The following is a 15,134-nucleotide window of genomic DNA, read 5'->3' on the forward strand; positions in this document are numbered from 1 at the left end:
GGCGTGGGTTGTACAGATCCTAAACAATTACTACTCTGCTCTGTTATTAAACAATTACTACTCTGCTCTGTTATCTATTTCTAGAGGAGGCTAGTAAACCTCTGTCCTAAACTCTGACAATAAATTGGTCCTATAGAAATTCGTGAAAATTTATTTCCAAATAATGTGCTCGAATTTGGGTCAGCAATCCTCAAACTGATCACTCGGAAGGAAACCCCGTTGACAACAGAAGTGGATACGGTTTATTTTTAAACGCCGGCCAATAAGTTTAGGGTCTGACTCTGAGGCCATTGAACGTTTTCACTCTTCCTTGAGTTTCCCACGGGCGTTATTTGCGTTCGATGCCTCCAAGTTCACAGGCACAAGGGATCTGCCTCTCTGGAAGAGCGCCGGTCCAGCGGGGACCATGACTCCCAAAACCTTCCTTTTTCTCCAGTTGCAAGAAGCAAAGTGGTTTAACATGAGCCTGGCGCGAGCAGAAATAGGAGCGGGGTGCTCTTTCCCCAGGACTGTCGAAGAGCTGCCGTCGGGGTGCTTTCCTTCTCATCTCCCTGGGATCCCGGAGCGGAGCGATCCAGCCGCTTCTTGGCGCGTCCCCTCCTTCGGAGCGCGGAGGTCAGAAACCGGACGCGGCGCGCGCAAGGGTAAAAAGGGGTGTGTCCGACATGCGGTGACGTCACTGCGCCGCCCAGCCAGTGAGAGGACGGCCTTTCGGAGCCCCGTTCCAATAGGAAGCGAGCTAGCTCTGTGAGTGGCATTAAGGCCGGGCTAGAAGAAAGCAGGACTGAGAAATGAAGTTGTGCTAAAAAGCCCTTTTGGCTATCCAGAAGTTTATTAGGCATTTCTCAGCCGGAAATTAAGGGATCTTCATTAATAGCCCCTCTTCATCCCAGATTAGAGCCCAGGGCGAAGCTGGGAGAAACCGAAGCGAGATGGGACGGAGGAAAACTCCATCGCCCGCGGCAGGGGAAGCTAACTTCTTCTCCACCTTGGGAGGATCTTCCTGAGTTTCATTCAAGCGCCGAGATTGTCACCTTGGGCGCGGGGACAGAAGGTAAGTGGCCGAAGGGCACGCGAGAGGGCGGAGGGGGTGGCGAGGGCACCCGAGGCTGTTTTGGGGAGTGGGGAGGTGCGATCCCTTCGGACTTGGCCAAACATCATCCGGACTCCCCCCCCCCCCCATGTGGCGCTCAGATAAAGGTTAGCTGATGCTCTCCCTTGCTGCGAAAGTCTGTTCTGGGGGAAGCGGGTGGGAGAACTCCCTTCGAGGGAGCTCTGCGTAGCAGTGCAAGAGAATGATTTTGGAAGGAGCGTTTGCAAGGGACCCGAAGGGGATCAGCTGCGGAGGGTTCTCCAAGGGCAGAGCGACAGAGGTCTCTGTTTGATCCTACCATCCCCCCCCGTCCATATTGAGATCCAAATAGAGGGAGGGAGGGAGAGGAGGGACTAGCTGATTTCATTATCCACGGATGCCGCCATCCTCAAAGTGTTTAAGCCAGAGTGCCGGATTTAATAGCCGAACTGGTTCAAATGGGTTTCAAACAAGACCGGACACTACGCTAAGCGAAGGAATCCGGCCTAACTCGTTTCTGGATCGGAAGCACCGTTTGCATTGCAGGGGGTTGGACTAGATGACCCTCGGTGTCGGTGTCCCTTCCAACTCTACAATTCTTTCTGGCTGCATCATTGATTGTATTTTCCTCTTAAGAACTGGTTGCTAGGAGGAAATGGGAGAATGCCACCATAGTAATAATTAATAATATCAGCAACAAGGGGCGCAAATTATTTGGGGAAATCTGCGCGGATCCTGTTAAAATGAACGGAATCTGAGAAACACTGATATCAGCAGAGTGTGATAAGAACATCTGCATGGGACTGGGCCCTAAATAATAATGGTGGTGGTGGTGATTACTTTTTGTTTTTACTTGGTTAAAGACTGCACCTGTGATGTATTGTTTAATGGAGTTACGCAGAGCCGAAGCGTCCCCCCTGGTTTCGATTATTCGGAGGAATGGGCACCACTTGAAACAGTGCCGCTTCCAAGGGAGGCCATCTGATCCCTTCTCCTCCTCCCATTCCCAATGCTGAAAGCGACACTCACTGGCCCCAGTTGCAGTCCTCGGAAGCTAGTCCCGCTGGGCTCGACGGGGCTTACACCACACCCAAGGAAGTGTGCGCAGGATTGCGCAAGATTGCAATCCTACAGGTGCCTGACTCCAAAAGCAAGCCTCCGCTGAGTTCAGGGGGACTCACTGCCAGGGAAGGATGCCCAGGTGGATGTCAGCCTCATTCCCTCCGGGGAAAGGCTTTACTTACTTACACACCGCAGAATGCTTCCAAGGTGCGATGTTTTCCCTTGAGAATTAAACCCTTCGACCTCCCCGTCTCACCTCCCTGCCGTTGTTGTCTTCACAGTAGCCTGAAGGAGCGGTCCCTGAGTCTGCAGATTCCCGGCCACTTTTTTCCCCGCAAAGGGAGAGGAAGAGCTAGAGAGGCCTGGAGATTCTCAAACGTTTGAAGAGACGCTACCATGTCTCTTTTGCCCGGAATTACATTTTCAGCCACGACAGGAAGAAAGAATCAAGGACCCCCTGACTGGATTGCTGAGCTCTGAAGCCATCTTGCCGCTCTTCTCTCTGCCAGCCGCTTTTGGATTCCCAGAGCTGGATTCGCAACTTTTACAGCCCATTGATAATCAGCTCCTTAATAATAATAATAATAATAATAATAATAATAATAATAATAATAATTGATGCTCTTGCACCTATCACCATCCCGCACCCTGAAGCTTAAGCATTCGCGCCCCCGCATTTTAAAATGACTTTGTGATTTCAAAACAAAGCAACAAACAATTTCACGATGCTTTGCTGGAACTGACCGAGGCGCCGGCACGCACACTTTTGTTTATTTTTTTGGATGCATCTGTGGAGCTTACACTGTCAGAAAGAAAGGGGAAGAAACCACCATGAAAGAGAAGTCCAAAAATGCGGCCCGGACTAGGCGGGAGAAAGAAAACAGCGAGTTTTACGAACTGGCCAAACTGCTGCCTTTACCTTCCGCCATCACCTCGCAGCTGGATAAAGCCTCCATCATCAGGCTCACCACCAGCTACCTGAAGATGCGGGTGGTTTTCCCCGAAGGTAGGTGCCCACTGTCGCGGGATTCAGCTACCCACCCCTATTTCCTAATCAGCGCGCGGGGGGGGGGAGGTCCTTGATAGCCCAGGAGGCCTTCCGAGCTGGCCTCTTCCTCCTCTCATCTGGTCCAGTAGTTTAAGAGCGGACTAGGGGAGCCGTCGAGGGGGAGTCGCCTCGTGGCCCTGTTCCTCTGGCCTGTGTAGTTTTCGCACCAGACGGCTCTCTGGAGTGGTTCCCCACTCTCTTTCAAAAATAAATCTTTCTCTTCTCTCGCTCCCCTTCTCTCCCTCCCTGCCCATAAACACTTTCCCCTTTGGTACATAGGATGTGTTTGGCTGGGAACCGCCGGCACCTTTGTCAACACGTCGAGGCTCAGAGCTCAGCTGCTTGTTCCAGTAAAACAAACAATGCATTTTCTCTCTCCGCCCCGCGTCTCCCTCCCGGCGAAGCCACGTGCGTTGCTCAAAAGGGCAATTCTCTCATATTTATTATAGATAAATTGGGCAGGAGGGAGGAGAAGGTGGGGGAAATGAATTAATACGAGGCTAAATATTTGCATGGACAGCGCGCAGCCCCTGGGCTTCTGTGCCGAGCAAAAAAAGGGAGGCAGCCGCGGACAGATGCGTCGCGTCGCGGTGGGGAAAGGTGCGGGGGCGGAGGAAGGAGCCGGCGAATTTAAATGCCTCTTTTGAATATGCATGAACGTGGCACATCTGGAACTGATGTCGAGGGCCCAGGTTTTTGAGAAGGCATGAATCAAGGCCGTCGGTGTAGTCAGCGAAAAACAAAAACAGTCTTTCCTGGTGTTAAAAGTTCTTCGTAAGAAGCAAGGCCGCGATAACTGCACGTTCTGGGGAAATAGCTGGAGTGGGGTTGTTGTTGTTTTTTTTGGAGTAGTGTGATTATTATTATTATTATTTTTAAAAAGGGGGGTGGACAGAACAGGATCCCTTAATAATAAGGTATGACAAACTTCAAACAGGGGGGGGAAATCCAAAGAAAAGCCAGGAACATCGGCCTCGATCCCCTCTGGCAATGGCTTTTAAGAGGAAATTCCCTTTGCCTAGCTGAATGTTCGGCTTGCTTTTTTGTTTTTTAAAGATCAGACTGTTACTAGGATCCTGTGTACTTTAAAAACGTCAGTAAGCCAAGGGCTTTTCTCCTGTGAAACCCGGATCCCAAATATATTGGGACTGAACTCGGAAGAGAATCGTGGGACTTCCTTGCGTCGCTCCAAACTCTTTTTTGGATTAAGGGCCCCTCGTGTTTTCTGCTGTCACCAAATGAGACTCCCTTTCCCGTCTACATGGAATCGGGATATGAATATGATCCCGATTAATCTAAAATATATATTTGGCGTTATAAGATCAGTGGCTATTTTTAAATCAGGCAAGGGGTTAGAAAACTTCACTAAGGATGATACCAATGTTTTGTAAAGATAAACAGGAACCAGGGGATATAGGGAAATGGGGGGACGGAACTTCTCCCGGCGGAGTTAACGAAAACAAATCATTAGGATAGCTATAGCCTTAAGAGCATATGCAGTTTTATTGGGGAAGTGAGGCGATCGCATTCACAGGATATTTCAGTTATGAAATCGAGAAGAACACAAGCGCAAGGTGTTTGTTTTTTACAGAAAGTCAGCCCCGACCGAATTTACTTGGAAATAAGTTGAAGTGGAATTTATTTCCCAGAAAGCCTATAATCATATTTGCTCAGAAAACGTTCCTTTGAAATTGAGGGGACTTCAAAATAACTGGCTTGTGACCCAGCTGTGCGTTCTGCATATTTTGCAACGTGCAGTTCAACTTATTAATATGTGCATCGGGCTGTTTTCGTAAAACGGGATCCAAGTTTCATTCTTTTTAGCTTCCGCAGATTTCGAAAGCGGGGGAGCTAAACACATGCTCAGAGAGCAGCAAAAGAAACCAGAGGGATTTAAATACAATTAACTTTGGCTGGATCGCACCCATACTTTGCAACATGTAACTTGCTGTTATTTATACAGGCATTTGATGAAACCAAGGCAATTTGGGATGGGATGGTGATTGTTATTTTCCCTTTACCGTCCTGCAAATACCAAGGCATCTCCAGATTCGCATTCTACATATACATATCTTCGTTAGTTTGCAAAGAAGTTCCCTTGATTTCAAGTTGGGCATGATCCAGCCAGAGCCCGGTAACTTCACCAGCGTACACAACACGTGCCGCATTCCTTTATGCCGCGGTCGATGGGATTAAAGCGCGCTCCATTTCGTTGGATAGTGCTCTGTGTTTGGGAAAGCAATCCAAGCTGTGTGTGTGTGTGTGTTGTACACTGTGCCGCTGCTCCTAAATGTCCGTGTTTAGGAGAAGGGTGCTAATCACTCTTGGGGTAAAGGGGGAGAGGATGCAAAGGCGATGAAGTCACCTTTTCATTCCGGCGCACAGTTTTTGGAGACCTTTTATCCTCACCGCCCCCCTTCCTAATTTCCCCCTTTCGAAAAGGCGGCTCCTTTCGACTGTCCACGCGGAACTTGTGGAAGTATTGGGCCCGTGGGGGGCCCTTGGGGTTCCTCCAAAGATGATTAGCCACGATTTGCCCGCTTCCTCGGTCCCGGCGGGCTTCCTCCGGAGCGTGCTTTGCAGCAGCTCTGCGCAATTACCGGCGCCTCCCTCGCGGGCTTGTGCGATCAGAAGAAGCATATGGTGTTGCTTGTCGGCTGCGAGCAATCAGAGGAGGCAAAGAAGGGCTGATCCTCTGTCCCAGCTCCCCCCTGGCTTGTAAGCCGGCGAATGTCTGGAAAGAGAAAGGAAAGGGGTGGGGGGAGAGGAGAGAGAGCGAAAGCCGCCAGGGAATTGAGGTGGTCAAGGGCAAAGCGAGCCAGATCCGCTGCTGGGATAATGGCCCCAGCGTCTGCCACACTCGGAGGCAGCGAGAGAAGTTCTTGGGGCTCGGACTCCCTTTCTCTCTGTTGCCTCTTTCTCTTTTGCTTCTTTTTCTTGTTTTCTATCTTAGGTAGCTGTGATCTTCTTGCATTGTATGGGGAAATCTCAATAAAAACCTTACTGAAAGGTGTTCAGCTCCAGCTACGGATGGCTAAGGGTCCTGGATTTTGGCTCCGGTGCTTGCCCGAAGTGGGCTCCCCCCACATTATTTATTTATTTATTTTTAATTATTAAGGTCGATCTTAAACGTGCTGGGCACCGCGCGACACCCAGGAGCTTCCAAGCCCATTGCAGTCACTAGACAGCAAGCCTAAATCCAGCGATTAGGAAATAAATCCCACCTCAGGCAAGGGGAATTTAACTTCTTCCTGAGCACGCACCCGCTCCTCTCTCCCTCTTTCTTTCTCTCTCTCTCTCTTTCTCCCCACCCCCACCTCAACCGTCCTCTTTATATGCTTGGGCTAAGGTAGGGAAGGGTTATGGGGAAGGCGTCTTATGTGATGGCTTGCGTTTTGGTTAAGATCACTGCATATCTTAATTTTGGGAAAGGGGAGCAGAGAGAATTAGCCTGCAAGAGCTAATTGGGCTGCGGACTGGGCTGAAGGTCTTCCTTACTTCTTCCAAGCACGTTGGTAGGGATCGGGGCCTACAGGCCTGAGCCTAGTCGCCTAGATGAAGCCCCATCGATGGTTGTATCCATGTGGAAGGAGTCCCAGGATCTGTCTGTGTGTGGTCCGGACTGAGCATGTTCAGGATTGCCACTTGAAGGAAGGCAAGGAAGGAGAACAGCAGTGGGGTGAGGAAAGCGAGCGCTAGAAGCAGACGCAGAAACAAACCAGCGGTGTCCAAACCATTATTGTTACTATGGCAAGGCAGGGATGGGGGAGTCGGCGGCCCTTCAGATCCTAGATGACAACTCCCATCACCTCTGGCTGTTGGACATTGGGCTGATGGGAGCTGGAGTCTAGCAGCCGTTGGAGGGCCACGGGCTCACCGCCCCCTTCCCCCGTATTATCAAGCCATCTCTTTCCTCTGAAGTACACGTGGCACCATCAGCTACCCATCAACTGTACTGGTCCTCTGACCTAAAGCCGCCTGGCAGACTTAGCCCGGCTGAACAACGTAGTTTCCCCAGGTCTAAGGGCGCTCTTTCTCCCTCTCCCTCTCCCTCTTCCTCAAGTACCTTGGGATCGAAGCCTTAGCACACCAAAGGCCAGCAGGTTCACTTAAAAGCGGGGCTACCGCTGGTTTCTGGATTTTGACTTGTTTTTCTTGGCTGGTTCTTGAAGACAGGCAAATTCATCGCCTCTCTTCCGAATTTTTCACAGGGCCTGAAATGCTCAGCGGAATAGGGTGGGATCTGCTTAGAATCCGGGTCTGGGCGCGTTGTGAGAATGGACGCGCCATGACACGCAATCGCAGACAGTAGTAGGTGATTTATTTATTTTTGCACCAATTCTTTTTTTTTGGGGGGGGGGGGGGAATGGACGAACCTTCTGCCTTTTCCTGAGCTCTCCAGATGTTGCGTTAAGGCAATGAAAGGAAATGCCAGACCTCGTGAAACCTACCGCATCTCTCTCCTTCCGAGTCCCCAGAGATCTTAAGTGAATTCGTATTCACGCCGGTTTGGAGGGCAAAGGTCAAATTCAGGACTCCGTTTCGCCTTCCTGTGTTTATGGACGAGCTCTGGCCTTGATCCTTTTACAAATAAATGGGAGAGGGGGGCATCCCTCCTCCTCTTCTCACCCCCTCCTCTCCTCCAAGGACAAATGCACATTTAAAGGTGAGAAGCCGGCTAACTTCCTCCCCAGAAACAAGCAGTGACGGAGCGAGTGACGGAGCCAAATGAGAGAATGACGCCATGGCGGAGCCTTGCTAGGCTTTCTACGTCAGCGCCCAGTTCGGGGACCGTCTGTTAGGGATCGAAGGACTCTTGGCTGAGCCAAATCAGGCCAAGTAGCTGAACGACAGAACCATTTTTAGAGGAACCCTGCTGCAAGGGTTGCATTATTCGCAGAATGAAATGCAGCAAAAGACCAACTGTCTTGCTTTCATGCCCCATCTTTTGTAGAGAGTTGTTGTTGCGGTTGTTGTTTCCCCAAACATTACTAAAGTTTGGTAAAATATTTTAAGGAGAGAAACACAGCTCAGCGATTTAGGAGCATGCCACGCGTCTTTTCGTCTCTCTGACTAAAATATTTCCTAAGCAGCGTTTGCATTCAGATGCTTGAGGGCCACCAGTTATTACGTAGCTGTTGCTTTACACCTGTGCGGCCCGATCGAACGGCCCGAGGTCCTCCAGATAGGGAAGGGTTTACAAACCACAGCGGATAGATTTCTAGAAACGTTTTAATCCGGTGTCCAAACCAAGGAGTGGCTTTCGTTGCTTTAAAGACGGGGCAAGGAGGTGTCTTCAGAATCAAGTCCCACTGAAGCCATGGGGGCTGTCCCTCAGTGAAGTTTGGGTAATTTAAATAGGATATTAACTATAGACCCAGTTACATTGGTTTGCGGAAAGCATGCAATAGCTGCCCAAGTACATAAAACGGCTCTTTTGACTGGTGAGTCCGAGGGGCAGGTAGACAGAAGGGCCGAGGAGGGTCCACGCAACGCCGAGAGGTCTGGGGAACGAATATTAGAGCTAACCTTGAAACACAAAGTGCGGGTTTTCGCCCGCCGGTTGGTTGCGATGGAAAGGTTCGTTGGTTGTCGGTATTTTTGTGTGTGAGCGCTTGATATTTCTCTCGCTTATTTCGTAATTTATTTTTTTATGATCCAGTAGGAGTCTTGATTAAAAATTGCAACTGAAACTGTGAAGCGTTTGATTCATTTCCCCCCTCCACCTGTCTTTCAAGAGGAGAGAACTTAAGTACATGGGAACAAAATAAAATAAAAAAATAAAAAAATTCCTTCCAATAGCACCTTAGAGACCAACTGAGTTAGTTATTGGTATGAGTTTTCGTGTGCATGCACACTTCTTCAGATAGGAAAGAAAGCTGTTTAGGTGTGCGGAATGGGCGGGTGTGGACTGGACGGAGCTGGATTGCACCGTTCTTTGAAAAGGGCTACAAGAATTGGACCACTAGGAAGGAGAATAGCGGTCCAAAAGTCCAGAGTTTTTGCCTCCAAGTATTCATTTCTTGTCTAGAACAATCGTTTTCAAAAAGAGCTGTAAGGTTAACGACAGCAAGAGTGAGCTAGGCAATCCTTCCCGCAGGCCTTACATCGAAAAAGGGCTTGCTAACTTCCTTGCTGCACTTATTTTGCGGTGTTTCAAAAGTAAAAGTGCAAGTTAAAACAGCAGCAACGCGTGGAGGGGATTTCCGCGCGGATCTCACGTCGATGATAATTATGAAAATGTTCATTGATTTCAACTCACCCAGTGTTCTCCTATTTTTCCGATTGTTTGAGCTATATATGTGGTGTGTGTGTGTGTGTGTGCGCGCGCGCGCGCGCGCACTGTGCGTGCGTGGGTGTATCTGTGTGTACGTTATGCACTACGTGACCAGAAACACACACACACACACACACACACACACACACACACACACACACACACCCTACCGAAATCATCCCATCTCCTTTGGGGTGGGCGGGCTGGCGGATTAAACAGGCGCTTGACATCATTTTTTGATAGTAAAAATAAGGAAAAGCGAGGATTCTGAAAACATATATATATTTAGATGTACTGTCACTCCATCACTAGTTGGATTCTGGACGCTGCGATCAGGCTGCAATCCTATATCCACTTACCAAGCAGTAAGCCCCATTAAACTGAATGGGACATGCGTTTTGAACAGGCACCGGCAACTTCTTGCCGCTCCGCGTAGGGTTACTCAAAATCGCTTAGCAATGCAGCTCGGCAGCTCTACACTCCATAATTTTGCAGCTACTATTTTGTTAAATAAATAAATGCGTTTAGCGTTTCAGTATTGAAATCCATTGCCTTGTTTTAGTTGGGAGGCGGTATTTAAAACAAAAACAACAAAGGGGAGAAAAGGAAGAAAAAACAACAAGCCCCTTTCCCACGTGGATCGGTGATTTAATGCTGTTTTTCTTGCTGCTGAGGGAAATGATTGAGCATTGGGTTTCAGTGTTTATTTTCTTACAGACGTTTTTCTCATTTAAAAGCCTTTAAGCTGCCTCCCTTTGTTTGATTCCAGTTTTGATGTGGACTTGAAATGTGAAGTGCAGAACGAAAGCCCCGGCATAACTGCTCCAAAAGCAGATTTATGGCTGAGAAAAGCAGAGGTCAGGCTGATTGGCAAAAACCGTAATTTCTTCGCGGAAAGCCGCCTCGATCGCCAGAATAAAATAATGATGGTGGTGGTGGTGGTGGTAATAATGGTATTAATTAATAAGCTGTTTGCAGATATTTTCATCAGTCGTGAGGTTAGTAGATGGTGAGATAATTCATCCTCACCCCCCTTCCCCAAGGATTTCAGGACGAAATGTTAATTTCCCCCCTCCTCTGTTGTTATGGTTAGCATGGAAAACGGAATCGTTTTATGGGTCTGATTAACAGAGCAATACTATAGAGTTTAATGGGACTTTCCCCCCAGGTAAGTGAGCATATGATTCATCCTTAATCGGGTTGTCTATTTTCCTGGTAAAATACGATTCTGTTTGCCAAGGCTGAATGAATCCATATCTGTTCTGCTTCCTAACGATTTTCTTTTTTAAAAACTTATGGCAGTGGGGTTTGTGTGGATAAAACATTTTACAGATATACCGTTTATTGATATTATTTAAATCACAGCATATTAAAGCACCGGATTCCACTTATTATGAAAGACAAGCAGCACTTTGTTTCTGCGTACATTTTTATATGCACGTAAAACAGAGCTGATTTGTGCTTTTTAATGGGCAGGGTCGTAAATTTTGTAGAGGTCGCGAGCAACTGATGGTTCTGTAAGGCCGAATCTGAGCCGATCCAGCGTAAAGTTAGTTAACAAATATCGTGAACTGGATGCCTAAATATAGCAGAACCCGGGTCTGTTGAAATGAAAAGTCAGTCTCCTCGGTGTGGAGCTTTGGTTTTTGTTCTCAGTAATCAGAGCACACACACCCCTCACACATACACACCATCCTAAATAAATACACGGAAACGAGGAAATTGGAACGATCGCTTAAAAGGACTGACAGTCCAAGTCCCCTTTCCTCTAACTGTGTCATTTACAGCCCAGTCCTATGCACGTCTACTCAGCAGTAAATCCCAATGAGGCTTCCTCTCGGCCCGGGTAAATGTGTATAGGACTGCGGCATTTCTCAATAATCCCAGTTTCCCCAATAATCCGGCCGGTGGTGTCGGAGGCATGCCTGATTTTGTCGAGGTTGCTCCAGCCCCTAGGATTCGAATACTCGAATTTGTGTGTTTCAGTTCAAGCCAGTTCGAAGTCAAGCGCTTCGCTTTCCTGCCTTCTTTGCGGGGAGGGGAGAGGACACTGGATAATATCGCTGGGTAGAATTAGTATTAATCCTCGAAGCCGTAAAATAAGCGAGAAAGTGGTGAAGTGTCTGCTGAGGGGGGTTAAAAGGTGCTCATTTTCTAAGCTGCAGGCTGAAATGGCCGCCTGATGACCAGGGTCTCCTCGACAAACCGAGAGGCTGAAGGGCCGCCACGTGGTGAGGGAAATGGGTTGGGTCAAAGACTGCGCATGCCTCTGCCAAGCCTGGGATGTGGCAAACTCCACTCAGACCTTCCTCGTCTGGAGCCTTCAGGGAGACTGAGCCGAGTCTGAATAAGCAGATGCGCCACAGTTGTCCTCGCTGCTCTCCTCTGAGTCCAGAGCGGAGGAGAGACAGATTAATATGTATTGTTATTTTTAATGTGAGCATTAATAAGCAAAAGAGTCAATCAGTAAACTTCCAAGATGCGCAGAATGCATTCTCAGAAGACCTCCGCCTCACGTGGGACCTTGGCGGTACCTTGGCTCCATAGGAAGTCTTATCTGATCTATATCAACAGTCTTAGACGCGAATTTAGCTGGGTGTAAGTCTCACGGAACTGAACTCAAAGTTCTGAGCAGGCATGCATAGGACTGCACAGTCTAAACGCAAACTTGTGTGTTTCAGGGCAGACTTGGTGGGCGAGGTGGGCATGATCGAGATAAAAACAACCCCCATCCTGGATTTGGACCAGGTTTTCGTTTGGTGAGCTGTCTCCAAACGAGGGACACACTCCTGTAAGGAATCTCAACAGTCAACCCGAGAGCGCTGACCTCAGAGAACAAGCGAGGGGGGAAACCCTTCCCAGAGACTGGGATTGAAAGCGATACAGTCGGCCAAATGTCTGTAAGACTGCCTGACTGCTCCTTGGAGAAATCCAGTGTGGTTCATGGGACTTTTAGCTTTAGGCTGCAGTTCTGACTGAAGTTGCATTAGCTTGGGACAAACTCAGTGGGATTTAACTTCCGAGTAGTCCCGCGCGGGCTTGTTCCTGCTTTCTGTCTCTCGTGAACCCGGATCGATGGATTTGGAAGCTCCTTGGCAACCTGAAAGTGCCGCGCATGCCAGCCGTGAATCTCCTGTTGCCGTCGAGAGTAAAAGCAGATCAGGCCATCTGGAAAGATGGCATTATTTAAGCATTTTTATTTAAGCACTCAGTAGAAGGGAGGGAGGGAGACGGGGGAGAGGAGAGAGGGGGAAAAACACTTCCGTAACTCCTTTCTCCTCAACAACAATCCAATTAAGAAGCAATACTTGGGTTTAGGTCAAGATGGGCTGCACGCGCCTTCCCCCCGTCTCCTGCGAGCCTGGTTTGTAGCACAAGGGCCGTGGCTCAGCGGTAAAGCAGAGAAGAGGCGCTCTTAGGAGGCCTTGGCTAGACTAGAGGTCGGAGTGGGCCAAGACAGGTGGTTGCTTCAGTCCAGCTTTTGAGGGACCAGGGCAGACACGGAGAGTGGCTCTCAAGTATATGACTGTTGCTGGAGAATTGGAAGGATAGAGTGACCACAGCAGCGCGATCCGCAACCCACTCAGGTAGTCAGCCCGCGCCTCTTCGGCTAGAAAGAACGTGACAAGCTTTTCTTCTGTAGATTAGGAAAAACCCACGGCGGGCTGACTACCTGAGAAGGTATCGAGATGTCTACTGCAGCCACTTCCTTTGGTCCAGGGCTGAACTGTGTCCACATTCAAGAGCAGATCGTGCTGCAGCGTGTTTGCTGAGCGAAACTCATTCTGATATACGTATAACGTTGGGTGCTGGTTGCATCTCATGAAGTAGCTGTACCACTTCAGGCCGCTCACCTGATGGAATGCTCCCCCGTCTCTCTAAACCAGGCGTGACGAGCCTTTTTTCCTCCTCCAGATGTGGCTGAACTAGAACTCCCATCACCTCTGGGCATTGGCCGGGCTTGTTGGGGCTAATGGGAGTTGTAGTTCATCAACACCCTAGTGGGCCAAATATTCCCCACACCTGCTCTAAATAAAACACCTGTATATAGATAGAGATTGTGTCAGGGAGAACCATTCCCATTGGCACTTAATTTTAGGGTAGTTTTATTATTGTGCGTTATTTATTTATGGCTTTGTTTGTTGCATTTATATTCCATCTTTTCCTCCATGGAGCTAACGGCGGTGCAAATAATTCTCCCCTCTTCATTTTATCCTCACAACAACGCTGTGGGTGGGGTAGGTCAGGCGGAGAGGCAGTGACTGGTTCAAGATCACCTCGTGAGCTTCGTAGCCCACTGAGGATTTGAACCCAGGACTCCCAGATCCTAGACTTGGGCACAGCCCTTAGTGCAAACTCGGCCCAAGAGTGAAATAAGTCCAAAGGTGCAGTAGATCTACCAAAGCAAGTTCCATGCATTCTGCCTTAATTAGTTTGATGACAGCAAAGAATATGTTTGTCGGATAATTTGTCCTTGAATTAACAAACCGAAGTTCCTAACTGTGGCTCCGAAACCCAGGGCCTCATCCCTGCTTCCCACCGAACCTGCTTCATACTAAATAAACGCGGCGGCAGGATTCTGCTCATCTCAACCCAAGGCCTGCCTTTCCGGTCTTGCGTTCCTCATTGTTTATTTCAGATTGTAAACTCCGTGGAGGCAGGGACCTGTCCATTATTATTATTATTATTATTATTATTATTATTATTATTATTATTAATTATTATTTTGCTTATCGGTATGTAAAGAGCCCTGCACTGTAGCAATGGTAACAACATTTTTTCTCAGGGCTGTGGGACGAAATTATGCGTGATCTAGAAAGGTGCAGGAAATGAAGGTTTGCAGGAAGCCAACGCTGCAATTTCCAAGGGCAGCGAACTACTCTAGATAAGAAAGATGGGTGGAAAGATCACTGCACAGTCGGGTGGTACGAAGGGAAATGAGGTTATTCCCCGCGGTCTAATAATAAATAAAGGTTGGATTCTGGCTAGGTATAATGCAGAGCGTTGACACACAGGTAGTGTACTGTGAATTCTTGGGGACACGCAGCTCTTAGGCCCTCGGCTGAAATATATGGGGACTGTGGTACTGGCCTGCCTTGAGGTGTTGTTGTAAGAATGTGTACGGGACGCGCTTTGAATACAAACAAAAACACTACAGTACTAGACATGTTAGATATTAGCCTGTTCCTTCATTAACCCTTTAAAAGGCCACTGGATATAGAAACTACCCAAAATAGAAAATCACATTTGCAAATCAGAATATTTTTTGGGGGTTGGGGTCCTGAAAAAATAACGTTCAGAGCAATCCTTGACATGTTTACTCAGATATATAAGGCGCCCTCCCCCTGCGTGCAATGGGCCTTTCTTCCAGAAAAGCATGCATAGGATCGCAGCCTATCGGTGCTACTGTATGCTTACGAGGGAGCTAGTCTCCCTGAGGCCCTTAGGACTTTCTCGCAGATGGAGTGATCAAAACCCTTCGCTCAAACCCTTCGCTCCAGGTTTCCGAATGCGCTTAACATGCGTCCAACCACCACCTCTTTTTCGAATGACCCACCTGGGAGGGTGAAGTGCAGGACAGAGTGGAGCTTCTCCCTGTCCCCTTTCCCAATATTTCTGAATGGAGCCACTAACCCACCTTTCCGAAGTACTGGGTCCAATGATACTTGCTTCCC

The 15,134-nt window shown here is 48.5% G+C and overlaps 1 protein-coding gene across 1 annotated transcript in view; it reads left to right on the plus strand.

Moving 5' to 3' along the window:
• The first annotated feature begins 763 nt into the window (after window positions 1–763).
• Window positions 764–15,134, plus strand: part of SIM1 (SIM bHLH transcription factor 1) — a 59,397-nt gene continuing 45,026 nt past the window's right edge. The window contains exons 1-2 of the mRNA XM_028723047.2: window positions 764–1,054; window positions 2,416–3,140. Coding sequence (XP_028578880.2) covers window positions 2,966–3,140 — 175 coding nt within the window. The 5' untranslated portion in view covers window positions 764–1,054; window positions 2,416–2,965. The remainder of the gene's footprint in view (window positions 1,055–2,415; window positions 3,141–15,134) is intronic.

This window comes from Podarcis muralis, chromosome 3, assembly GCF_964188315.1.
Source record: "Podarcis muralis chromosome 3, rPodMur119.hap1.1, whole genome shotgun sequence".
NCBI classification, from domain to species: Eukaryota; Metazoa; Chordata; class Lepidosauria; order Squamata; family Lacertidae; genus Podarcis; species Podarcis muralis.